The following is a 24,278-nucleotide window of genomic DNA, read 5'->3' as shown; positions in this document are numbered from 1 at the left end:
GAATTTGAAGTGGTGGAAGATTCCATAGTGTGTCTTTACTCAGGAATGATCTCAATTTCCTTTATAGTAGGTGTTTATTTCATCAAAAATGCAAATTAATTACAGCATACAACAAAAGGGTCTAAACATGGCTGCTTAAAATTCTAACTTTCTTAAGATGGATTGGACAAAAGATACATCAACAAAGCCTTCTCCATATCCATGTGGTAACCTTTTACATCCTAACATCAGTCTGCAGATTCTCCATACTGTTCCCATATGTTATCTAGGGTGTTGATGAGGAGACTTTGTTTAACAATCAAAAGCATCTTTAGTTGGTGATTATTTCCTTTATTCTGGTGTTAATGATTGATTCAGGGATGACATTGAAAGGGAAAATAAGATGCAAGTCACTCTTGGGAGTCAAAGTGTGGATAGAATGCTATACAGAAGAGCAACTTTAAATTAAGGTTTTAAACCATCTTTAGTTTGTCTTTTCAAAAGATAAAACTCGTTAGCTAAAAGATGTTTGTGAACTCTTACCTGTTTCCAATGTTTGGTCATTTTTTTTTAAATTTGTGTTTGGCATTATAGTGTGAATTTGAATTGGCTTAAATAACTTCTTCAAAACTGTAACAGAAATGTTGTACATGCCAGTACCAACACTGGCAGTTAAATGTTGAAAATACATCTCTTATTTTCTTCCATTAAACACAAGAAGTTAACTTTAATTTTCACTTAAGATCAGTAAAATTTTTCTTACATATCTCTTGACAAATGCACAATAATTAGGTTTGAAGTTCTCAAAACACCAATGAAAACTTTGAAACACAGGGGTACATCTAGTGGGGAAAACAAAAGGTCTAACTTCTCATTAACCTTGATGTTCAGTTCTTAAAGTGAGAATCCGTCAGAGGCAATCTTAGAAACGTTGCCTTCTGCTCTAGCCACGTGGTTTAGTGGTCACCAGTTATTTTCTAAAAAGGCTCTTGGGATCGCTGAGGGTTCAAATTCGGTGCTGATGGGTTATAAGCAAAACCCTACAAAACAAATCAATTAAATTAGTAAAAGACCCTTCACTAACTTAGGCTTTAGATTTAGATAAAACTGTCATCTTTTTTTGTGTTGTAACCCTTTTATCAGTTGCTCTTGGTACCTTACGGCTTAACATCAATATGCATATTCTCCTTACTGTTCTCTATACATTACCTTTTGTACTGACAGTTAGAATGTGCTTCATAGTTAATAGATCCGTTAGTTACCGATCATTTCTTTAATTCTCATGACCTAAAATGTTTGATTTGGCATTCATTCTGCAAGATAAATATGCGGCTAGTCACTGCTAGGTGTTAAAAGGTAAGTATTACCTGAGAGTAAGGTGCAATGTAGTTAGGAGAATCCATTGGTGGATAACCCAAGTACCACTTTGGCTGCTCTGGGATCACCATTCTGTGAAACCCCTGGGGATTGATGGTGACGTTAGGTGGGGCACCAGGACTCAAATTCTGCATCCGTGGGGAGCAGTGTAGGTAACCAAAGTAAGGAAGGGGTGGATTAGACAGGTTTGTGCATTCAGGGAAATGTCTTGACTGCTCTTTTGGTAAGCCAGGAGAACTCCGTTTGGTATCCAAAACCCCTCCCGTGTTTATTGTTTTCGGCAGATAGCTCACTGTGGAGGTTGGATCATATCCTGAGAATGATTAAAAAGAAACACCATCTATGTTAACAACCGAAGTCTAACAAGGGTAATGAATCAGTTGATCACCACGTGTCTACGACTCAGATTCACCCTATTTCTTTTGAAATTCTTCAGTCTATGTAAAGTCTGAAGTCGATTGCCAGCCGCTTGTCGCAAAGCTTTCTCTGTGTCTCTTCTTTCTTTTTTTTCCCTTTTTTATTTACCATGTTATAAAATTAACTGCAACTGTTGGCGGTGTTGTTTTCAGCTTGTTAGCGACATATCATTCCTAGCAGCCAAAAGTCTCGTCAAAATCTCATTAAAAATTAAAGTGAATTGAAATTAATGTTCGTCATTCTGCTAAGTTTAGTTAGTTTGTTTCTTTTTTTTTACTGTGAACTTGAGAAAAGAGACAAAATACGAATGATTTTTATCTGCATTGGAGAGTTTTTGTCAGTGTCCAGACAGCTCGGCCTCAGTACGTGCCCACACTGGATAATGATAACGAACGGTCGAAAGTTCATAGAGCACAAAGCAAAGACCATTCATAAATCGTTACTCTTGTTTGCGATGCGAATATTTTATTGTTAACATTTGATTTAGATCGCACGTTTTAATGAGTGATTTGGATCGATTAACAATTTGATTTGAGCTGATGACCAGCAATTAATGAATACCTTTTTTTGAAAGGGAATGGATAAGCAAACGCATTTTTCTCTTCAATTATATTGTCCATGTCGCATCGTGTAAATGCTGTTTTCTTTTCAGCAGGATGTTTACACTTAACCTGTACTTTTGCTAGTCAGTACCTTATTTTCAATTTTTTTTGGAGCATGATTTATAAGGAAAGAACTCCAAAGTAACTTAACTCATTACCAACACATATCAACTGTAAATAACGAACCATTTCCTTGTGAGAGCGAAGTGAGGTGGGCATCCGCTTTGGCAGGTTCAATAAAGGGTTCCTTCATGTTTTTTTTCTCGGCAACATCTGCCTGTTTAGTTTTCTTTGCAGTTTTTTTCTTCTTGGACGATTTCTCTCTGACTCCCTCTGTTTGACTTTCCGGTTTCATCGAAACCAAGCGTCTCTCCAAAATTAAAATACAATGCTTGCAGTTGCACATCTTGTAGGGGCATACATTTCTATGGCCCTTCAAAGGTACGGGGTATATACCGTGGTTACGACAGCGCGTGCATTTGGGCTTCTGCCTTGAATCCGATCCTTTGTCTGAACAGGAGGATTTGGAGAGCATGATATTGGCCACTTACAGTTAGTGCAGAGAAGAAATATCACACCGACGAATCTTGTAGGAGGAATGAACAGAACCACGAGACAAAGCTTTGAAATAGCACTTTCAAAATTTGATTGACAGTTTGCAGCGGTTGTTTCGACCTGAAGGTTCCCAGAAGTACTCCAAAATTGGACGAACTTTAGACCTCTGAGGTCAGTGTTAAAGATTCCATCAGCAACATGAAGGCACATAATACTTAACGTTTTCTATTTCTAATTATTTTTAATAAAAATTTTATTCAGTTGATCTCTTTTGGTAAACAACTCCTTATTTGGTGAAAGGAAGCCCTTTCACTGCTTGTGGTGCAGGGTACAAATTGATGTTTTTCTTAAATTGCTCGTTGTGTAAGTAGATGCGTTCATGAGCTCAACCATTACACAAACACGATTCTTTAAAGGGAAAGTTCTATACCTTTTGAACTGACCGAGAAAAGTTTCCGGTGATAGCACCTTACGCCAAAAACGTACTTAGACAGATAAGACTCGTGTCTGTTACCACAAGATCGGCAGAATTGAGACTGCAAAACAATTAAATTAAGTTTGCAAGCGAGATGGTTTTCGCTCAGGGATCGTTGTTTTAACCTTATAAATATAATATTTGACGGAGTTACCTAAACTATGATCGTAATGGAACGACTTAAAAATTTTTTTAAAATAATTTCCATAAACAACATTTTTATTTACACCTTTGAGTAGTCGGCTACCTCGATAAGTTTCATTGAAATTGAGTTTTTCAGAAAGTTCTCAGCAGCTCTATCACTTTTCGTGGCAAATCTTCGAAAATTTCTACATAATTTTAACTAATTCGCTTCAAACCTCTTTAGATCAACAAGGCAGGTTAGAAGGCGTAGACACTAATGACGTCACAGACAGTTACTGGTTCACCTTTACCTGTCGTTTTTCTGTCGTTTTTTTTTCATACGGTGATAAAAAATTCAGGTAGGTATTACATTTTTTCGAGCGGGAAAAAAGTTAGCCAGCGTTCCTTTCCCCTGCAATTTGTTTTCAACCCAGCGAAGCCTGCACCTTAGCGATTGCGATAACACTATACTTTCTGACTGACCTTTCAACTCAGGAAAAACGTTACAAAAAGATAGTAAAGTAATGTTTTCCAAAGGTGTATCATTCTAAACTCCTCTAGCTGTTTCCACCTTTGGGTAGTAAACATAGAGTGCACGCCAAGCACTATGACTACGTTCTTCAATTGCTGAAAAACGTTGCCAGTTGTTGAGACTGACCCGTGGGGAATTAGAAACAATTTAATGCTGTCTCTGTTGACAGTGATGGTTCTCAAGAAATCATCAAGTCTCTGCACCTATAGTCTATTCTCTGAGCCCCAAAAAATAAAGAGAACCATCTGTTCACATTGTGATGCTAAACCGGGTTGTATCTGTATGCCACTTCGGCCCGCTCCTCTGGAAGAAAACAGCCCGATCTGTGTGACAATACTGACACTGGGGAAAAAATCAAACGCACTTTCTTTTACAATAATAATTTTATTTGGAAGACTGCAAGTAAATCCTTGAAACAAGTTCCGTGCATAAATCAAGTCGTTCCGAGATGCAAAACAATTTGTAGAAAAGAACAAAAAGTGGTCACTTTAGTGATATGGCGTCTTTCCCCGCCGTGTCATATCGGGTGTTTTCTCGGACAGGTAAACTGTTGACGACGAGCGTGCCTCGCATGGTCATCGTAAAAATGAAGAGAAAGAATGAAAATTACTTAAAGAACAAACTTTGTCCATGAGAGATGGCAAAGATCGCACTTCATGCGTGAAATAACTTTACCCTTCCTTCCCCTTGTGCGCAACCCATACAGGCTTCGACTTGTCACGCGTCACAATAGAGTTATCTTTCAATAGAGTACAGTATAGGGTAAAAAAAGTCGCTTCTTTTTTCTTTCTCCTCTTTTGGATTCATTTCTTCTTCTTTTTGCTCTTTTTTCTGGAAGGTGATCTTGAGCGGGATCTCGATCGCTTCTTTCGGGACGAGTTTCTCTTAGAAGGTGAGCCACTTCGTGACCTGGAACGTTTACGCCTCTGCTTGCTGCCGGGAGAGCGACTTCGGGATCGGGACCTTGCTCGCCCGCGGGATGAGCTCCGGCTGCGGGATCGCGATCTTGACCGTTTGGAATTCGAAGGCGAAGGTGTGCGTGACTCGTAATGCTTCAAAGACTAAGAACAGAAAAAAAGAAATTATTAGGCGGGTGTTCAATAAACAAGGCTGGCGGGTCAATGTTCGTTTCAAAATCCACTGAAATTTTTTTTCAAGAATCTTCACGCCAAAGTATCAGAACCTGTAGCGAGGTAGTCAAGGGCGATCCGCTCCTCTCGGGAGATCTCGAGGTCGAACGACTCTCAGAGGACTGGGACCGCCGAGTTCGCTTTTTGGCAGAAGGGGACTTAGATCGACTCCGAGACTTCTTCCGGCGAGAGTCGGATGGTGAATTTGTGTGGCTGCTTCCTTTCTTCTTCTTATCTTTTACTTCTTTTGGTTCAATAGCCTAATAAATAGAAGTAGTAAGAGACTGAGGTTGAAATCTAAAATTGCCAAGAAGAGAGAAAAAATGTGATGAAGTGGGTAGAGTTGTTTGCTATATGAGGGCATCACTCACTTCCAGTAACTTGGCCCTGAACACATCACACTGTTGAGCGATGTCGCTCGCTCCTTTTGCTTCCAGTTTCTGGGCATACGTTGCAACTTTGAGTTCGATTTCCCGAAGCTTTTTCCGTCTGCTTTCGTCAATTTCCGCTACTCGAGGGGTCTCTGCGGAGGCAGCTGAAGGCTCCTCGGGTCTTTTCGGAGAATCGTCTTTGATGGCGGGTCTAAACGAACGTATCATGAAAGTCCTTAATTAAATCTTATCAATTTGAAAGCGAGGCTGGCTTTTTTTGCGCCAAAATACATAAGACCTTTCCTATGAAAAGAATATGATTTGGAACCTCATCCCTCGTGTGCATATTACTCACTCTGGTAAAGGCTCCCGCTCTTCAACCGTCTCCCATTCAGGTCGATCCCATTTTGACGCAACGTGAGGAACATCTGAAAGAAATAAATGATACAGAAAAATGAGAATGGGATTGTAAGGGAGTCCCTGTGCATCAGAGAATGAGTCAAAAAGGAAATATAACTATAAACCGACGGAAAATGGTCAGGCAGACTTCTTTAGAGAAGAGTTTCTCTGGTAGGGATTGTCCAAATCAGCAAGTCTATCAACTTAACCGTGCAAAAAATGCATTAATTATTATTATTATTATTATTATTATTATTATTATTATTATCATCATTGTCATCATCGTTATCATCATCATCATTATCATTATTATTATTATTATTATTATTATTATCATCATCATCATTACCATTATTATTACTGCCAGCTCACTACTACTCGTTTAAATCACTAAATACAATTTTGCCGAAACAATATAAACTGTCTTTAATCTAATATGAACACTGGTAGCCTAGACAACTGACAACAACTTGTCAAAATCGCTTTGAAGCTAAAGGTGAACATTATATTAATTATTTTTAATAATGAAGAAGAAACATGGAAACGCAGGAAAAAGTACAAAAATCTCGTGAAATCCTGACCTTTATCTCGCGACTTGTCGGAACTCTTTTTGCCGTCCACTGAGGTAAGGAAAAAAAGAGGTCACGTGTTTTTAACAAATTCTCCGAAGTAACAATATAAGAATTGTATAACAGCCAGTAAGGAGAATTACTAGCGAGATCTTGGAAGTGAAACATTTAATAATCCACTTACTCGGCTTTCCGTCAATATCATCACTGGATAGAGGAACTCCGTCGATATCGGTCTGTTTAATCGGGAAGCCATCCATATCGCTTGATCTGATTGGGACGCCATCCACGTCACTTGACTTGATGGGCAGACCGTCAATGTCGAGTGGTTTTCCGTCCAGATCGGCCTTGCTTTCAGTAAAAGCCTCTTCGGTAGCCTGGAGTAGAACAAACATCAATAAATGACAAAAGGTGGACTCTTTATCACTAAGTGAATTGCATCAATTTTCTACTCTCAGTGTCATCCCTGAATCAAACAATTAAGGTCAAGGGAACAAGGAAATGATTTCCAATTAAGCTCTTGATTGTTACACAAATTCTCCCAGATGGTACCAAAGCAAATATACGGAGAACATTATGGAGAGTATGCGTACTGTGAAGGTGTAAATTGATTCTCACGGAGCTTGGACCCAGACCTCTCGTTCGGAATCTTAGACAATTTAATTACCAAAAATGTAAAAACCTAAGGAATGAATGTCAGCAGACTTGTGTAAGGTTTGTACAAAGTTTACCTCTGGTTGACTCGGTCTTTCGTTGTTACCCAAAAACACGTTCTCCAAATCAAACAAAAAATCGGGAGTATACACAGCCCAGTCCATCCACGCTGCAAGACAGCGAAGAACTTGTTTCTGAAAATAAAAATAATATAAATTTTTATTTTTTTCCATGTCGTCCACTGGTCAATGATCATACCAAACAACATGCCAGTCTAACTGTACAAGGCAAGCTTTCTTAGTTCTCTATGGCGTTTTATTACTTGCCTGATTTAGGGTTTCAAAGGAAAAGACTGAAGGGTTGTAAAAACATAATTCATGTAAACTCACCTTGAAGTTTTCTGCTTTCATACGAGCATTTATAGCTTTGAAAGAGACACTTAAGTGACCAAATATGTCTGGGAGGAGAGTCTGAAATCTGAAAAGGAAATTGTAAATATCTCATTCTAAAGTACATTTGCGATCAAAATTTAATCTTTCTTTTTAATACACGGGAGAAGGACATTTATGTTCCTACAGAGAAGATGAACAAGGTTCCTTACCCTTTTCTGTAATAGGACACATTTGGTACTTTGACAGAGCAGTTGTGCAGAATGTCTGACACCAGGTACAGCCTTGCGACCTACAGAGGCAAAAGTCACTCAGATTCAGCACAAAAATGATGAAGAAAACTGGAATGGATGAAGACTTTGAAGTCAAACACAAGTAGGCTTGTTACTCCTCTCTAAAGTAAAGTTATTCCCTTCTCAAGTAACTGATGGTAAATTCTACGTGGGACTTGAGCTCACAATAAGATCTTCATAGTTTAAAATTGTCTCTTCTTCTTGGGACAACCATTTTCTCCTCTCTCGTGGAACACACACATCCAATTCACCCTACATAGTGGAAATGTTGGCATTCTACTTACCTTAACTGGCAGAGGGGTCTGCAAAATTGACAGTGACTCAGCAATGCATTCAACAACCTGAGTGAACAGAGTAAAGAGACTTAATAAAACTTTGCATATGTGAAAAAAAAAATGTAAAATATAGTTAGGACCAAATTAGAGCATCAATTTACTGGGCATAATTTATTATTTCCAGTAATTACAAGTATTTGGTCATTCTCTTGTCAAAATTAGACTACAATGGGTTGCTATTGTTACTATTGTTACTAACCCTAACCCTAAAACCCTAAGCCTTTCGACAAAATAGGAAAGTTAGTATTTTCCTTAACGTAAGGAATTTGGTGATGTGCCAAGAAAAAAGGAAAAACTTTAGATAGTTCTGAATCATTCTTTCCAAAAACTCACTTGAAACAACAACTTACTTATTTGTCATTTTTTCTCTTTTAAATAATACACAAAGACAGATTGTGGATATAGACAAAATAATATTTCACACTCTTTTAAACAGCTGATGCCTATTTCGATCAATCATGAGAGAAAAACCATAGCATAATTTCTAATTTACCTCCTCTGCACAGTCTGCATGATCAACACAAAACACCATACATCTGGAAATTTTTATCCTTTCTGGTGTTAAATCCCTCAGCATGTCTTCCAACCTGTCGCGCTGCCTGCAACCACAAAATTTTCCCAAAAATAGATTTCTACTTTATACCAAAACAAATTCACCACATTTTTCAAACCAAAACTCTTTTGCTTTTGCCCTACCCCTCCCCTGTCACTTCTCTATTGATGTATCCCTTATTTCAAGATTACCAGAAAAAATTACAAGTATAACGCAACTTAATTGTCTACTCTGTCCTTGTTGTACACATGTGCCAGAAAATCTTATTCTGTGTCATCAAAAGAGCCAGGCATTGCATCTGTATACACGTCTCAGTTTTGTGAAACATAAACAATTGATTAATCATGATTGTTGTCAGAGATTGAAAAATATTACTTCAAAAGACAAAACGCCACTGATAAATGCAACATCCATATGCTAAAAATCAAATATATGCCCCATGAGGTGTACAGTTCTACTCAAAGTAGGTTGACAGGCTCAACTTAAAACTCTATATTTAAAACCATCAAGAATTGTGTATTGAGACTCAAGAATCAGATATCAAGGATCGAGACACTCAAAGAACTTTACAAGAATCGTGATCCACAGTTTTGAGGAAACTATTTAATTCTCCCACACATAGCAACAGCTACAAACAAAGCACTTGGCACTGCTTCTCTTTTGTATAAGGAGATAAAATAAAGTTTTCCATGATCCTAGGCCTTATACTGTCAGATGGGCAGAGATCTTACCTGTTGGATAGAGAACACTTCCTACTACTTGGTGTTGTGGATACTGATGCAGTATGACTACTGCTGTGACTGCTACTTGAGCTATGTGATGATGATGGTGCAGTTGTTGATGTCTGTGACGTTGATGGTGCAATGGGTGTTTCTACTTGAGGCACAGGTTGTTTATTGGCATTAAAAGCTGCTGCACTCATGGTGTACTGATGACACTGAGGTGGTTTCCACAAAGAGCCATTATTAAACATTCTAAATTTTTCTGTCCGCCATTTTGTAGGGGAATCACCCTGTAAGTGAATTGAGACAAAAAGAAGTATTGTGATTGAATGTTGGAAAAAACAAAAAAAAAACAAAAAAAAAAAAAAACTTAGAGGGTTGAGGAACAGCCAATCAAAGAAAAGGAAATACCAAAAGCAGCCAATGAACATGCAAAGAATAAACAAGCAAGAACATTGCTTATACAGAGCAAACCAGAACAAACCTGGAGAATGGAAAACAGCTTCCACCGATAGTAGATATGTTCTGGACAATGATTGTCAAACAAGAACCTACAGACAGAGATTCAGAAAACAACAAATTTAACCCTTTCAACCCCTGAAGTGATTAATATGTAACTTCTCCTTATAATATCCTTACATTATTCCACAAACAGGTCATGGGAATACTCCAAATTATCAGCTAGAAGTTGTTACCTTGATCTAACACCAAATTCTCAGAACTAATTTATAAGGAAATATGTGACAGCCAGAGGGGAGAATTAACAATATGATCTTGAAGGTTTACAAAAGAACAAGTTTGCGTGGACACATCTTCAATTTCAAGATGATTAAAGAACATCAGTTTTGCAAAACAGAAAAGCAATAAAAGAAGTGCAAAAAAATACAAAAAAGGAATAAAAATGAGTACTATGGATGAACAGGAATGATGTTATACTCAATGACAAATTATGAAACTGCAATAATTTGAGCTGAATTTCCAAGACATGTGAGCTGTAATTCAGAAGATAATATTAAATCACCTGTACATTGGGTTGTTCAGTTCCTTGTTCATGATCATGGCCTCAAACATGGGTCCCTCACGCACGACAAATTCAACCATACGGTGTACGAGGCACAGGAGGTTCCTGTGGGAATTACAGTGGTTACCACAACAACAAACAACATGTGAAAGTTAGTGACTATCACTGTGAAATCAAACATGGTAAGATGAACATCTTCACCTCAAAGCTGATTAAAAAAAGCGAGTTTTTTTCTCTATGGAAGTGAATGCATCCTACATGTAGAGCTAATTAAATATGGCTAATTTTTCAGATTGTGTGAATACACACACAAATGAAGAAAACATAGGAAATGGTTTACAAGTACTTTCTAAAGAATTAAGAATAGTTTCCCATGGGGCAACTTATTTTAAATGTCTTTGGCAAACAAGGCACAGAAACCTTGAAGCACTCAAGCAAAAGCTTCCCAGCAAAAACACCACTCAACTAAATAAATGTTTATATGATACAAAACAAAAGAAAAAAAGTCCTTAAAAATGGCTTGAGCAAGCCACTAAACTTAAAGTATTACTTCTAGATCTGACAAGGTGGTGCTACACAACAAATTCCAAACATTCAAGCATATACAAAGCTGTTAAGACTTTGTTAAATACAATTTATGAAATTGGAAGAGATTGTTGTAGGCATGTATAAAATACTTGTGATACTCAACTTTGAGGAACATAATGGTGTTACAGAGATTATAAAGAGAGTAAAGAACATAATGTTTATATTTTTTGGTTGCAGTTAGATTTTAATCATATTACATATTGTTTAATTCACCAAAAATGCCAAAAAGGAATCAAAAATGGAAGAAGCAAGAAAAAACTTTGTATTAGATGTACAGTGTACACCTGTACAGAGGCTTTCTAAATCAAATAACAGGGTGTAAATAATCTACAAAACAACAAAAATGTACAGACATCATATGGATGATGTGTAATATTTATCAAGCCTGCCATGGAGAGGTCACTCAAGAAACATACCAGTAGCCAGTGATTATTCCACAAGGGAATGAAAAAACAACAGTGAATTTTCATAGAAAAGGTACCTTTCCGTCGGGATTACAACTTTCACGACCGCATTGGCTAAGGTCTAAGAGACAATTGCCAAAGACTTTGTGAGTATTAAACAAAACAGCTAATAAGATGTAACCTACAGTTAACATAAATACAAATTGTGAATCTGTAACAGCTGATTGGAATGTAAGTTAAAGGGTGCATGCATGCTCTGTGCTCTCCATTTTTGATAAATTCAAAATACTTGCCCCAAGAATTTCAAATAAACATGAAATATGTGGAGAAAAGACAAGAGAATTGTTCACTATGTCACAAAAATATTTTTTTTCTTGATTTAGCAGTTTTTTTAACACAAAAAAGGAACACCATGAAGATATACTTTTGTTAATTAGAAAATAGTTCAAAAGAAACAATTCTTACATCACAAGAAAAAATCAAGACTCACAGGAAAAAACCTGACGATGAGTTGGTCCCAAGAAAAAGTTTTATATGGTTTTTGGTTTAGAATAAAAAAAAAAAAGAGGACTTTTTCCTTTTATTCAACTTACAGTATTCTCACAAAGGCACAGACAGAGATAACAATACAATAATTAATAATTATATATTAATAAATGAATATGTAAAACTTATATACTGACTGCACATTACAAATGGTAGAACCACTTTGTACATGTAATAAGAAATATCATGCATTAAATATTCATACATGGGAAAAAAACAATTACAGAGGAGTTATGAACATGTAAGTATTGCGATTCCCTAGGCTACTTCATACGAACTCTGAATTCATGGATAAACCATTATCTGAAGCTCACCTCCTTATTAAAACCATTTGCATCAAGATTGCGCTTGCCTTCCTCAGCGCCCCCCTGTGGGGGAGGAGCACTGGAGTAGTCATCTTTCTTTTTATCAGGTTGGGCATTAAAAGGCAACCCTGATTGGGGTGGTGGGGTAGTGTCTTCTTGCATCTCTGGGGGAATATAGATTGGGTGGGGTGGAAGGGGAACACTTTTTCCCCAACCTAGTTTCATCTCATAGGACATGACTTCCTTCCCTGTGATCAGAAGTAAAAGAAATCATAAACCAAAAACGGTTTTTAGTGACAACAATGTTTTCAAAAGGGGTGCTTTGTTAACATAGTATTGAGCTCTTTTGTAACAACCAATAATCATTAAAACATTAGAGTGACGAGAAAGAATAAAGTTATCTCTTATCTCTTGACAAAATTTCAGAGAAACTTATAGTACAGTAAATAAAATAAGAGAGGTGGTAAGTTTTGGGCTTGAATCTCAGACCTTCAGATTCTACACTTCGATGCTCTACTACTGAGCCACAGAGACTCTACCATGAGCAAGGTCCATTATGAGGTTCATATATATAAACAGAATACCAGTTAAGTGCGGAATCCAAAGATCTGAGGTTCCATTCCTCATGGGGACTCAGAATTTTTTCTTTGTTCCACGCTTGTGACTGGACAAAAAACATCTTTCCCTATAGAGTGCACTGTTGCTTGAAATGGGAGGGGGAGGGAGAGGGGGAGGGGGAGGGGGAGGGGGAGGTGGGTGGGTTTAAATCAGAAATGATTATTAAGATACATTGTTCTCAAGAATACATGTTCTTTAAGAATTTGAATGTTTGCTTTAAACCCAAAACCTTCAGCTCTGAGATGAAGAAAATCCCTGTGAAATTAAATATTTTTGATAAAATCTAACCTTTTAGAGCATTAAGAGCTTTTTCTCCATCCTTTCTTCTCATGTAAGCAACAAAACCACAATTTCTGTTGCGAGCCTTCTCCTCTTCAGTCCTAGGCCACATGATTTTAACACTGGCCAAAGGTCCATACTTGCCAAACAGCCGCATTAACATCTCCTCTGTCATCTAAAAAATGAAGAAACAGCATAAGGGTGAATCATACAGACCTTTTGAAATTAGGACCAGTTCTAGTTTTGGATTATCTTTTCAGCAACATACTCTAACAATGTTCTTCATGAAGCTTCATAAAACTCTTTATGAGCAACAATGCTAATAAGATTATTGCTTTTTTATATAAATCAGGCCTGTCTTGATTGAGAAATGATAAAATGGCTTCACAAAAACATATCTTAACCCTTTAACTCCAGTAGGAGTGATTAGCATCTAATTTCTCTAAACCCCTGAATCACTCATTAGGGTCAAGAGACTATAAGGAAATGATCACTAACTAATGAAGTCCTTGATTGTTAAACAATTTCTCCCTGTCATCACCTTAGAAATGTGTAGAGAAAAGTATGGAGAATTAACTTACTGCTGGATTGATGTTTCCGATGTAAAGATTTGTTGTGTTGGGGTCTCCCGTATCATGTGATCCATATGAATAACCTTCCTCTACAAATATAAACAAATCAATTACTGGTTGTAATTCATTGGGAATGAAGGAAGCAAAATGTTTGTTTCTGATCCTTGTCACATGTTTTGTCTTGGATATAAAGGAGAAATTCACAATGACAGCCACAGACTAAAGATAAATGGAACCAATCCTGTTAAATTGAAATTGTTTTTCTTAACTTCTGAATTGATCTAAACTTGATGACTACATACTTTATCACCCAAAACTATTAGTCCATACCCTTGGAAGGTGCAAGAAGGGATGGTGCCATATTTTCTAAGACCTCTCTAGGAATATCAGCTAAATCACCCTTCTTGATCTTGTGCCTTATCTCCCTTTCCTTCTGTTGTCTGAACAAAAAGAGACAAAGAGAACATAAAAGCATACATGCCAGTAAGAATAAATACAATTACTCCCACATAAATTTAACAATAACTTTATTTACCTTTTTAATTCTTCCTTAAACAGTTCTAAATTGCTCTTCTTCTTTTCTTTCTCTTTGCCTTTTTTCTTAACAGACTCCTGAAAAAAAGAACAGAAAATGCAAAACATTTGATTGCCAGTGGAGAGTACAGTACCACTCAGATATATGTTAACTACACAGGGAAGGTCAGACATGCATATACAATTTTTATGTGCACAGGGACAAAAACATGCACAACTTTTTAGCCTTTGTTATTCAGTGCTATAAGTTTCCTATGTGTTGCACTGCACATTTCCATGTACTGTAGCATAATGCAACAAGCAATATGGTACATAACATTCCTCTGACAATTAAAGTACTGTTAACACTCGCGGGAGGAGAGATGCACTGTGGAGAATCCATCTAAGTCTCTTGCCCAAAGATAACCAACACTTCAACTCCCATGAGTGACCAAGAGAGAATTTCTCTTTTCCATATCAATGTAATATCAAGCAGACAAGTGATAAGAATAAAGAAAAATAGCGATTAGGGGGAATTTTTAGTTAATCCAATACCAAATTCTCCAAACTAACATCACAAGAATTATATGGCAGATAGTAAGGAGAATTGCTAATGAGATCTTCAGAGTGAAAGGGTTATGCTAGCCACTAGACCACTATACACAAAATTAAAACTGAATACACACCACTTTGGGAGCTACCAATTCAGTCTTGATTTTCTCTTCCATAACAGTAGCAGATATCTTTGCCATTGGCTTGTATAGAGCTCCAGCCTGTGCCGAAGCAGTCTCCTCTGTAAAACATTCACAAACATCAGCAACAAAATCGAACAACCTCAGCAATTAAAATACATATCAAACAACTCCTACCTACAAAATAGTGAAGAAAATCGAAGTGGGAGGAAAAGAAACATTAAGATAAATTCTTCACTTTACCCTTTAACTCCCACAAGTAATTAACTGTAACTTCTTCCTATAGCATCCATATACACTGTGTCATCCAGCAAATTGGTATAGAGAATACTCAAACTTATAAGTTACAAGATATTATATTGATCTCACTGGTAGTGAGAAAACTCAAACTTATCAAGTATAAGATATTATATTGATCCAACATCAAATTCTCCTAACCAACTCACAAGGAAATGTATAGCAGCCAGAGGAGAGAATTACCAATCCAATCTTGGGAGTTAGAGGGTTAACAAATTTGATTGAACAAAAGAAATGACTAAGAGAACATGTATATTCATGTACATGAACAAGAAAAACAGTACCATGAATTATAGCGTAGCCAATTAGATATTACATATTATAACTGGAGTAAAATTAGACACAAAATAACAATTATGATTTTATAAATTTATTGATTAAAGTATAAAGTATCTTCTTGCATCAAAATGTTCTTTAAGTGTCTATGAAATACTCTTTTAAATTTATCTTTAGGTAGAGGACAATGACAGATAAATAAGTCCACTTTTTATTTGGGATAATAGCTACATGAATCAGTTTTGAAAAAATTTTACCTTTTGTTTCTGGGTTGATTGTATTGCCGCGCACAAAAGTCTTCCCAGCCACCCGAGCATCTTCAAATGAAGCAACAAAATCTGCAAACACTTCAGCACACTCTGATTCTGCTTTCTGAAAACAGAGACAATTATAACTTTGACAAAGTATTCAAGAACTGAAATTAAAACTTTCCTATTACAAGAGCTATTTTAACATTGCTAATCCAGGCAGTTAGCAGGACACTTGTCCTGAATATTGCTAATAAATGGTCTTATCAGTCAACTGATTTGTCAAAAAGTTAGCTGAAGATCAGAGCATCCAAATAACACATTAACACGAGAAAGGGACATGGATTTTTCTCTATCCCCTTGCAACACATGATTCACAGCTTCCTTCAATCTAATATAACCTCCCCTCTTTTCAGAAACCCTTGTGAACAAAACAAACTTGAAACCTGTGGAATTTTTGGTATGATTCCTGTGAACTTCACCAAACTGAAAACGTCTGATAATGCATGCTGCACGAAATGCAACTTGCTTGATTTGCTACCCACCACAGGGATTGCAAAATATCCAAAAAGACAACCATCTCAGGAGCATGCTCAACAAACACATGAAAATTTTTAACCAAACACATGGAGAGACCAAATACAACAAATAGTCAGGTAAATGTAACATTACCCCTGAAGGAGATTAAAACAACTGGATCGATTAAATACGTACATTACCAGAGTTGACAATATAGCTCTTTCTAATGCTACCTTCAAGGGCTTTTTAAAAATCACTCACTTTCCATTCCTGATCAACAAACTCTTATATATCCTTAAACATCTTGTCATAAAATCTTACACTATGCACCATATGAACATTTACACATAGCCTCTTCATTTCTAAAACATCCTTCAAATGTCAAGTTCCATTAAAAAATACACATGCAAAATCTGGCTTTCAGTTGCAGCGTCTTAAATCTCTAGTAAATCGTACCGACAATTTTTCTGCTTTCTTACGATCTTGGATATTCTACAGTACAAAACCACAATTAAGTGAGACCTTTTTCTTCTCATCAGAATCTAGCTTTGATCTAGCGGGTTTCTTCAGTCCAGCGTTCATCATTCCAACAGAGAAGGACTTCAACTTGCTCTCAGAAATTGTCTGCAAGGAATACATCGATTGCAAAGCGTTACTTTGACGATGAAACGTCGATATCTTGAATTCCAAATCAATTGCTAAGTAAAACGAGAGAACAGATGTTAAATTTCAGCTTACCTTCATAGATCCTGGGGTTAACCCTTCTGGGGTCAAACCCCACGGCAGATTCTTCTCAGGCTCTGATTTTTTCCCAGCCATTACATGTTGGATTGTGGTTGAGAATCGACCCGACGTGCTTTGTTCTAAAAGATGACTACGCATGACCGAAGCAACCAATACCTTTACAAAAGAATAATTAGATAAAAATTTTCCACATTGGTATGCGGCGGCCCGGCTAGCTCAGTCGGTAGAGCATGAGACTCTTAATCTCAGGGTCGTGGGTTCGAGCCCCACGTTGGGCGCTAATCTTTTCAATTCTCTTTTTCTTTTTTTTTCGGTTTCCAAATCTTAGTCTTCGAGCATTTTTCTCCCTTTGGCAGATTATTTCAAAGGACTGGAAAGTAAAAAACTTAACAATTTAACCATCGCTGCTTGGTTGTGGGCCCAAAAAAGCTCAATACAATCACCGGTGGAGTCTCGAATAACAAAACTTTGATTTCCTTGCTAAGGATTTCCTAACAGTGAAATCGCTTGGCTCATACGTACGTTTCTCTTTTCCATCCCTACCCCCATTCTCACTGGTCACTTTTTTTGTGCGTTTTCGTTTCTTTTCTTTTTCCTTTTTGGCTCGTTTTCGTCCATGCACTCGCGCGCCTCACGTTTCCTTCGCTAGAGTAAGACTCAATCACGCACGTTTACGTTAAGAATCAAAGTGCTCTGTGAGCAAACTCGTGAATTGACAATTGATTTTTTAGACTATGTTTAATGTTATCTGGTTTGGGGAATTTTGTGGTTGATTGTCATATCTAGAGTACGAGCAGTAGTTCAGTGTTCGCTAATGTAGCAAAGAAACAAAGTAACGTTGGGATAAGAAGGCATTAAAATTGAAATGATCATGCTATTACATTTGACAAGGTGGATGATGTCATGTGTTTTAAACGTCTATCATTTTTGTTTCTGGTTCAAAAGAAAAGGTTGGAAGTAAATGTGGGTGAAAAGTGAAATTTACTGTCTTTCGTTGTAAATATTAGAAAATCAAGGCAATACTGTCTTAATGAAAACATTAACGATTCCCTCTTTATCAAATGAGACAAACGGGAACGAGTTTTGAGTGATACAAATGAGCCAAGCCTGCCACCGTCATTTTGGATCTCCGCCTGGGTAGATTTAAGTCACGTGCTAGGCAACGTATAATCAATAACAAGATAGAATTTCATTTCAGGCCTATTTATCTATTTTGTGGTGTGTAACTTTCGCATTTTAGTACGTTGTATGTATGTTGAATCTTCAAATTGTCTTGAAACTGAAAAGAAAATTGTTCTTTAAAAATTCACTGAAAATCGGTGGCTCAAATTGTTTGTTTAGGTGTTATTCGATTTTCGTGTTAACTTGTTATTTCGTCAGTCGCCGGCACTTCTGTTGCTTCACACAGGAAAAACACACGCGACGAAACGTAATGATTAATTTTGTCCTAAATCTCACGCCATAACAGAAAAAGCTTTTGAACATCTGTAAACTCGGAGCGCTTCGCAGTAAGTGACATTTTCAATGAATCTCCGGATTGTTTTCAAGTTCAAGGATTGTAAATTACAATTTTATGAAAAACGAAGGTTGTTCTGTTATTTCAGTGTGAATCCTTGCATGCCTGCCAGTCGCTGGCGCCGCTTGTTGAAACTAAAACGAAAAAAAAAACTCTTTTAAGATTATCATTGGCTTCTTTTTCACCCCACCACTATTCTTAGCAACAAAGGTCGCCATTTCGTCTGTTTATTGCTCGCCAAAAACTATCAAATGCACTCAAAAGCCTAAAATCTAAAAAAAGTTTACAGGAATCGACCAATCGAGCGAGCGAGCGAGCGAGCGAGCGAATGGCATTCCCCACATCGTATCTATAACTCGCTCTTGCGTATGCGCGCAATTCACGAGTTAAAAACCGACCTTGATCATGTCTTTATGATCCTTTATTTTTCCACAGTGCTTTAACTCAACAAGGAGATTGCTATTTCCTTGATTATACAACTCGTCCAAACGCTCTTATTTCATTAAAGCTGTTCTCTCAGCTTTCAAGATCAGCGAATAATAACCTAGACAAGAGAATTTTGTTCAATAATTTCATGTTTGTCTCTTATTAAAACTGCTTGCAACTGACGATTCGGCGAGTAACATTTCACTGATATGCAAAAAGGGAATAGAAGTGCTCTCATTTAACAGCTTGAAGTGCAGGTCTGTCGGGTAAAAAGGAACTAAACCCACGATCAGCGCCGGGCGTGTATCTGAAAATCTGCAGAAAAAAAAAATCATGCTGTGTATTTTAAACATCATTATTTTATTTGTAACAAATGCAAAAAAAGTTTGATAGGGAAAGATACCTTAGGCACTCTACACTTTCTCTATTACGGTTACTGGTCACTTCGCTGACATATCAACTCGTAACAACCAATTTGCCAACACTATTAGTCAACTTGCAGATGTACCTTTGGTTAACTCTCAGACACCACCTTAATAATAAGTCCAAAACTTAACAAAAGAGGTTTGACCGGGTATGTCAGTTAAATGATTGTGGATGTTGGCAAGGTACTGACCACAGATGTCAGCGAAGTTACCAGTAGGTCACAAAGTTGAACATTCTTATCATCATTACTTGCACTACCGATATGCATCAAACCATTGGTCACCTTACATGGGCGCAACATTCAAAAACACATTCCCAACAAATTAACTTGCCTTTTCTTTACAGAATCCATAATGATTTTACTGGCTTTTCTTGTCATATCACAGAATAAATGAAAATAATACAGTTTCTGGCACTGCAAGAAATAAACAACACTAACCTTTTAATCTGTGTCAATATCTATTAATTGCTACTGTGTTAGCTTCTATTAACGCACAGAAGCCTTTCATGATAACTAGCCTTGCAAAAGTTGAGTCAGTCTACTAAACTAAAATTCATTGTTTTGATTCACCTTTTCAAACAATGAGATGACTGTTTTAGGAGCTACTGTCAAAGGGCCTCCTTTAGCAATAATGCACACTCGTTGAAGATGTTTTAATTCTCCAAGTGACAGTAAGAATGACTCATTGATCCTAAATGCTTTCTGTTGAAATCTAGGAAACAAAATAAGATTTTCCAACTATTATCAGCATGAAGTTCTAAACACTGTTAAGCCATTAAGGTCATGAGAATAAAAGAAATGATCACCAAATAAAGAAGCTCTTGATTATTTAATGAATTCTCCTTGTCTGCACCTTAGCAAATGTAAAGAGAACAATATGGAGAATGTGCATACTGATTTTAGGCTGTAAAGGGTTAAATAGGAGTTAGTGCCCCTTGCCCCCAAAACAGGAACGAGGGACTGAAAACCTGAACCCCTAAAATGGCTTGCCTGCAAATTCCCTTGTTTTGTCAGGCAATCTGGACAAAGACAAACACATGTTAATTTATGCTTGTATATCTCCCAATGATCTTATGCTCCATCCTTGAATAGAAGTGTTTCAATAGATACATTTCCCTGTTGGTGGTAAAACTTTTACATAAGAGTTCACCTGAAATCTTGAAGTTGATGACAACAAGAAAGTGCCTGTTGCAGAAGTGCTACATTCCCTGAATGGCTGAGATTCTCAAGGTTTGCAAGGGATAGAAATTGAAGATTGCTGCAGTTCTGTGCGATGGTAACTAAGAATTTCAAACTTCCTTTTGTATATGGCACTAAAAAGTAGCAATTGAAATTATAGTATTATTAACTGAAAATCTTAAATGATCAGGTTACACTTTAATTAGGGATTTGCTTACTTGTGATATTACATTTGAAAATTTGGAAATAAAATCATCCTCAGGATGTCTACTAAAGACACCACATTAGATATTTCACATGATTATGAACCTACTTTAACATGATTTAGAACCTAGTGCTGTCCTAATGTTTTCTAAGCATGGTGTTAATGTAGATTTTTGATAAATCCTTTTCAAATAACTTTACAACCAGGCTTTTAGACAGTATAAATTTTGGGTTAAGATTGAAATAAAGTTGAAAGCTCTGTAAATGTTAAGTCCTAAACTTTCATGCATTTACTATTTGGTACTTCATGTACCAGTGGCCTTTACATGCATAAATTGAGCTAAAAAACAAATCAGTTCTCAGAAGTTTCCACTTGGAAGACTGTTGCGATCACTTCATGGGAATATACTATTAACAATTATCATTTTTTTCCAAGTTTGTGAATAATGGAAAAAAATCTCTATTTTATCACAATTGGCAGTAATGGTGCTATCTGATTGGCCAGTTTGCCATTGTTGATAAGAGCGCAGAGAACCCTGCTCACATCAATGTGTCATGCAATGCCTTTATCAGCTCTCAAAGATGGATGACTTAGACATTTTGACAATGATATTCTGGTAAAAAACAAATCCACTGTGGCTAGGTGTGGTCTGTGCTCTTAAAGACAACAATGTTCATCATCACAATAGTCAAAATATCATGGTCTCACAAGGCACAGCCAAGTTAGTCTGCAACATTTTGACCACTGCAATTACAAACATCATGGTCAGTAAGAGTGCAGACCACACTATGCCACTGTTGATTTGCTTTTTATCACTGACAATATCAACCTCAAAATTTGCAAACACCAGAACTGATTAGCATGTTAATCAGTCCTGGGAGTTAAGGAGCTACACCTAATTTGAGTCATATCTGAGAAACAAACCTGAAAGAGTAAGCCTTTGCAGGTGTTTCCAATTAGCAATTGGCAGGAGACTGTCAAATGTACCCCTTCTTGCATCACATGTTGGTCTGGATGGTGAAAAAATTGTAATAGTAAGGATTAATGTTATCAAAAGTCTGCCATCACTAAACAAGCTGACAGGGTTTGCCTTGCAGGCATAATCATAGGAAAAGAAATGGTGCTCATGTTTGGAATGCCAAAAAGTAAATATGAAAACAATTGAGTCAAGAGCTCTGTACATGGTGCTCACAAAGTATGCCTTTCCCATTTTCTAACCATGCCTCAGTGTGATTCTGAAATAAACAGTAACTTACTGGTACAAGGGTGGACGGTAGCTAAGCTCTCTGTCATGACGTGAGGGAAACCAAAGTTCAAAGTCTGTCATTCCAGTACATTCTTGGGTAAGAAAAACAAAGTGGTTCTGCAATTTGGTGGCTGGGTCAGTGCTTGACTGAGAGTTTTTAAGATTCTGTCCATGACATACTCTTCTGTTTGCCTTGAGTATACTTCCTTTAGAACTAGTCTTTGCACCTTCTGTGTCATCACTTGAGACTTGATGTGTCACACATGTGCAGAGGCTGAGAGAAACCAGATGGGTGAATTTTGAGATGACTTTGATGCAACTGTTTGATTCTTCCTGGGATGTTTGATCATAATGTACTCCATTGAGGTTCAACTCAGCCATTTTTGGGCACAATAAAGCCAGTGATTCCAGTCCTTGAATCTTCAATAAAATATATCAATTTGTCAAAAAATGACAATAGAAGCAGCATTAACACCTCACTTCCTCAAAAATGTATCTGTGATGAGAGTTTAATGATTAAGAAAATAAAATTTTTCCCTGAACTCCTAGAAGTGATTAACATGTTACTTCCTTGTACAAAATTCACACATTATTAGCAAATAAGTAATGAGAGTACTAATAAACTTGTTGGGTAGAAGTTATCATCTTGATCTCACACCAAATTCTCATATCCTTTCATACAAGGAAATGTGTGACAGCTAGAGGGGAGATAAACAATCAGATCTTGGGAGTTAAATTAAATCCTTTAACTCCCAAGATATAATTGTTAACTCTCCCTTTTAGCTGCTACACATCTCTTTGTAAATTAGTTGGAAGAATTGGCTGTTAGATTAAGATATAAACTTCTACCTGATAAGTTTGAGTATTCCCTTTACCTGTTTGCTAGATAATGTATTATTATTATAGGGAGAAGTTACATTTTAATCACTTCTGAGAGTTAAAGGGTTAAAGAGAAAACAGACTCACAGGTGTGAAGCAATCTGAGCAATTTTGTAAGTTGAGAATCTCCAAGTTTGGTGAAGAAGTTGCGATGATTTGAAGAAAATGGCCAGAAATGACAAAACCAGAAAGATTCAAATACACCAGTGCCTGCCACTGCATACTAAGAATTGTCATAAGACAATCTACATCATATTCGTTTAAAGCTAAGGCCCCCAACTTCAAGTTGACAATAGATGACCTGTTTTCCACAGTTTTCATAAATTTTTCACAAATGTCACGGTTTCTGTCAAGAAATTGAAAACTGGAGGGTACAATAAATGTATGGAGAGTTTCACTTTCCAACCCATGATTGATTGACTTCCTTGCTTCTCCAATAACACTGAGACCTGCAAAATCAATTTCTGTCTCTCTTCTGCAAAACTGGATTTCACTTCCTTCAATGGAAAGTTTGGGACAATGGGACCTGTAACTACCTGATGCATCAATCCACTGCAAGGTAAATGCCTTCAAATGAAGTTCACTGCAAATAATCGGAATTCCCTGATTCACAATGAGGGCGGTCACATAAATGTTTGGAAGCCGGATTGTCAGACTATCCAAACCTCTAAAAGCTTCTGAAAGTCCACTGCAGAAAGAGAGCAATAATCCATGGAATACTCCTAAGGTATATCCCTCCAAATGAGAGCCTATGGGTAAATCCTTTTCATTCATAGACCATGCAAGCGTTTTAAGGTTAGCATTGAGTTTTAAAAGAGAACAAAGTGTTTTTTTGGTAACACTACAACCAAGTAAGTTGAGAGATGTTAATTTTCGGCACTTTTGCAGTGTACTGGAAAGAAGAGCTCCTTTAATCCAATAGCATTCTTGTAGATTCAGCTCTTGTAGTGAGTGTTTAAACTTGCTGATGTAGTTGCAGATGAAACCGGAGGATAGATGTTGCTTCCCATGAAAGTTGACGCACCTGAAAACAAAAGATGCGCACAAAATTGAACTTACTGCTGTAATAGAAGTAAAAGTTAATTTATTAATTATGAGGAGTTTTGGTCCTCTCGAGCTACTTCGTTAGCGTTAAATAACCTGTGAAGTTGAGGGATTATTGCAAGTTTACGCCAGCAGCGGTTCACTCTTGACAAAGAAATAAGCTCCAATGGTTCAATGTTTTGAAATATCAAAAGCAACACTTCTTCCGGAAGATACTCCATCTTGGATTGTTTCGCTGAAAACAATACTTCACGTAATG

General features: G+C 37.0%; 3 protein-coding genes and 1 non-coding gene across 6 annotated transcripts; 1 reads left to right on the top strand and 3 right to left on the bottom strand.

The window, feature by feature from the left end:
- Positions 1-78: 78 nt before the first annotated feature.
- On the bottom strand, positions 79-2,973 carry LOC131770148 (DM domain-containing protein mab-23-like). The gene is made up of 3 exons (XM_059085855.2): positions 2,562-2,973; positions 1,347-1,669; positions 79-1,019 (listed from the first exon to the last, which is right to left on the bottom strand). Exons 1-3 carry the CDS (start codon positions 2,908-2,910, stop codon positions 957-959), a joined length of 735 nt encoding a protein of 244 aa, XP_058941838.1. The 5' UTR covers positions 2,911-2,973; the 3' UTR covers positions 79-956.
- A 1,451-nt stretch (positions 2,974-4,424) lies between these two features.
- Positions 4,425-17,223, bottom strand: LOC131770342 (U2 snRNP-associated SURP motif-containing protein). Of its 2 annotated transcripts, XM_059086058.2 has the most exons (24): positions 17,092-17,223; positions 16,876-16,977; positions 15,844-15,958; positions 15,008-15,114; positions 14,344-14,420; positions 14,139-14,248; positions 13,818-13,897; positions 13,246-13,411; positions 12,349-12,587; positions 11,566-11,609; positions 10,497-10,601; positions 9,960-10,026; positions 9,485-9,765; positions 8,694-8,799; positions 8,150-8,206; positions 7,785-7,864; positions 7,573-7,660; positions 7,261-7,377; positions 6,714-6,906; positions 6,542-6,580; positions 5,917-5,989; positions 5,562-5,772; positions 5,244-5,450; positions 4,425-5,121 (listed from the first exon to the last, which is right to left on the bottom strand). In XM_059086058.2, the coding sequence occupies exons 1-24, from the start codon at positions 17,170-17,172 to the stop codon at positions 4,864-4,866; spliced, it is 3,003 nt and encodes a 1,000-aa protein (XP_058942041.1). In that variant the 5' UTR covers positions 17,173-17,223; the 3' UTR covers positions 4,425-4,863. The 2 variants fall into 2 exon arrangements, with proteins under 2 accessions (XP_058942041.1, XP_066024604.1); XM_066168507.1 differs by lacking the exon at positions 5,244-5,450.
- A 79-nt stretch (positions 17,224-17,302) lies between these two features.
- Positions 17,303-17,375, top strand: Trnak-cuu (transfer RNA lysine (anticodon CUU)). Its single transcript has one exon. It is a non-coding gene; the product is annotated as a tRNA-Lys (tRNA).
- Positions 17,376-19,011: 1,636 nt separating this feature from the next.
- On the bottom strand, positions 19,012-24,265 carry LOC131770862 (F-box/LRR-repeat protein 18-like). 2 transcript variants are annotated; one of them, XM_059086594.2, is made up of 8 exons: positions 24,116-24,265; positions 23,063-23,999; positions 22,107-22,516; positions 21,775-21,860; positions 20,617-20,779; positions 20,037-20,178; positions 19,798-19,880; positions 19,012-19,354 (listed from the first exon to the last, which is right to left on the bottom strand). In XM_059086594.2, exons 1-8 carry the CDS (start codon positions 24,238-24,240, stop codon positions 19,186-19,188), a joined length of 2,115 nt encoding a protein of 704 aa, XP_058942577.2. In that variant the 5' UTR covers positions 24,241-24,265; the 3' UTR covers positions 19,012-19,185. The 2 variants fall into 2 exon arrangements, 1 of the variants encoding a protein (XP_058942577.2); XR_010718063.1 differs by having other exon boundaries at positions 19,227-19,354; positions 19,443-19,880.
- Between the last annotated feature and the right edge of the window lie 13 nt (positions 24,266-24,278).

This window comes from Pocillopora verrucosa, chromosome 6 (assembly GCF_036669915.1).
Source record: "Pocillopora verrucosa isolate sample1 chromosome 6, ASM3666991v2, whole genome shotgun sequence".
In the NCBI taxonomy this organism is placed as follows: domain Eukaryota; kingdom Metazoa; phylum Cnidaria; class Anthozoa; order Scleractinia; family Pocilloporidae; genus Pocillopora; species Pocillopora verrucosa.
Note: the sequence above shows the minus strand (reverse complement) of the source record. Positions and strands in the feature narration are given on the sequence as shown.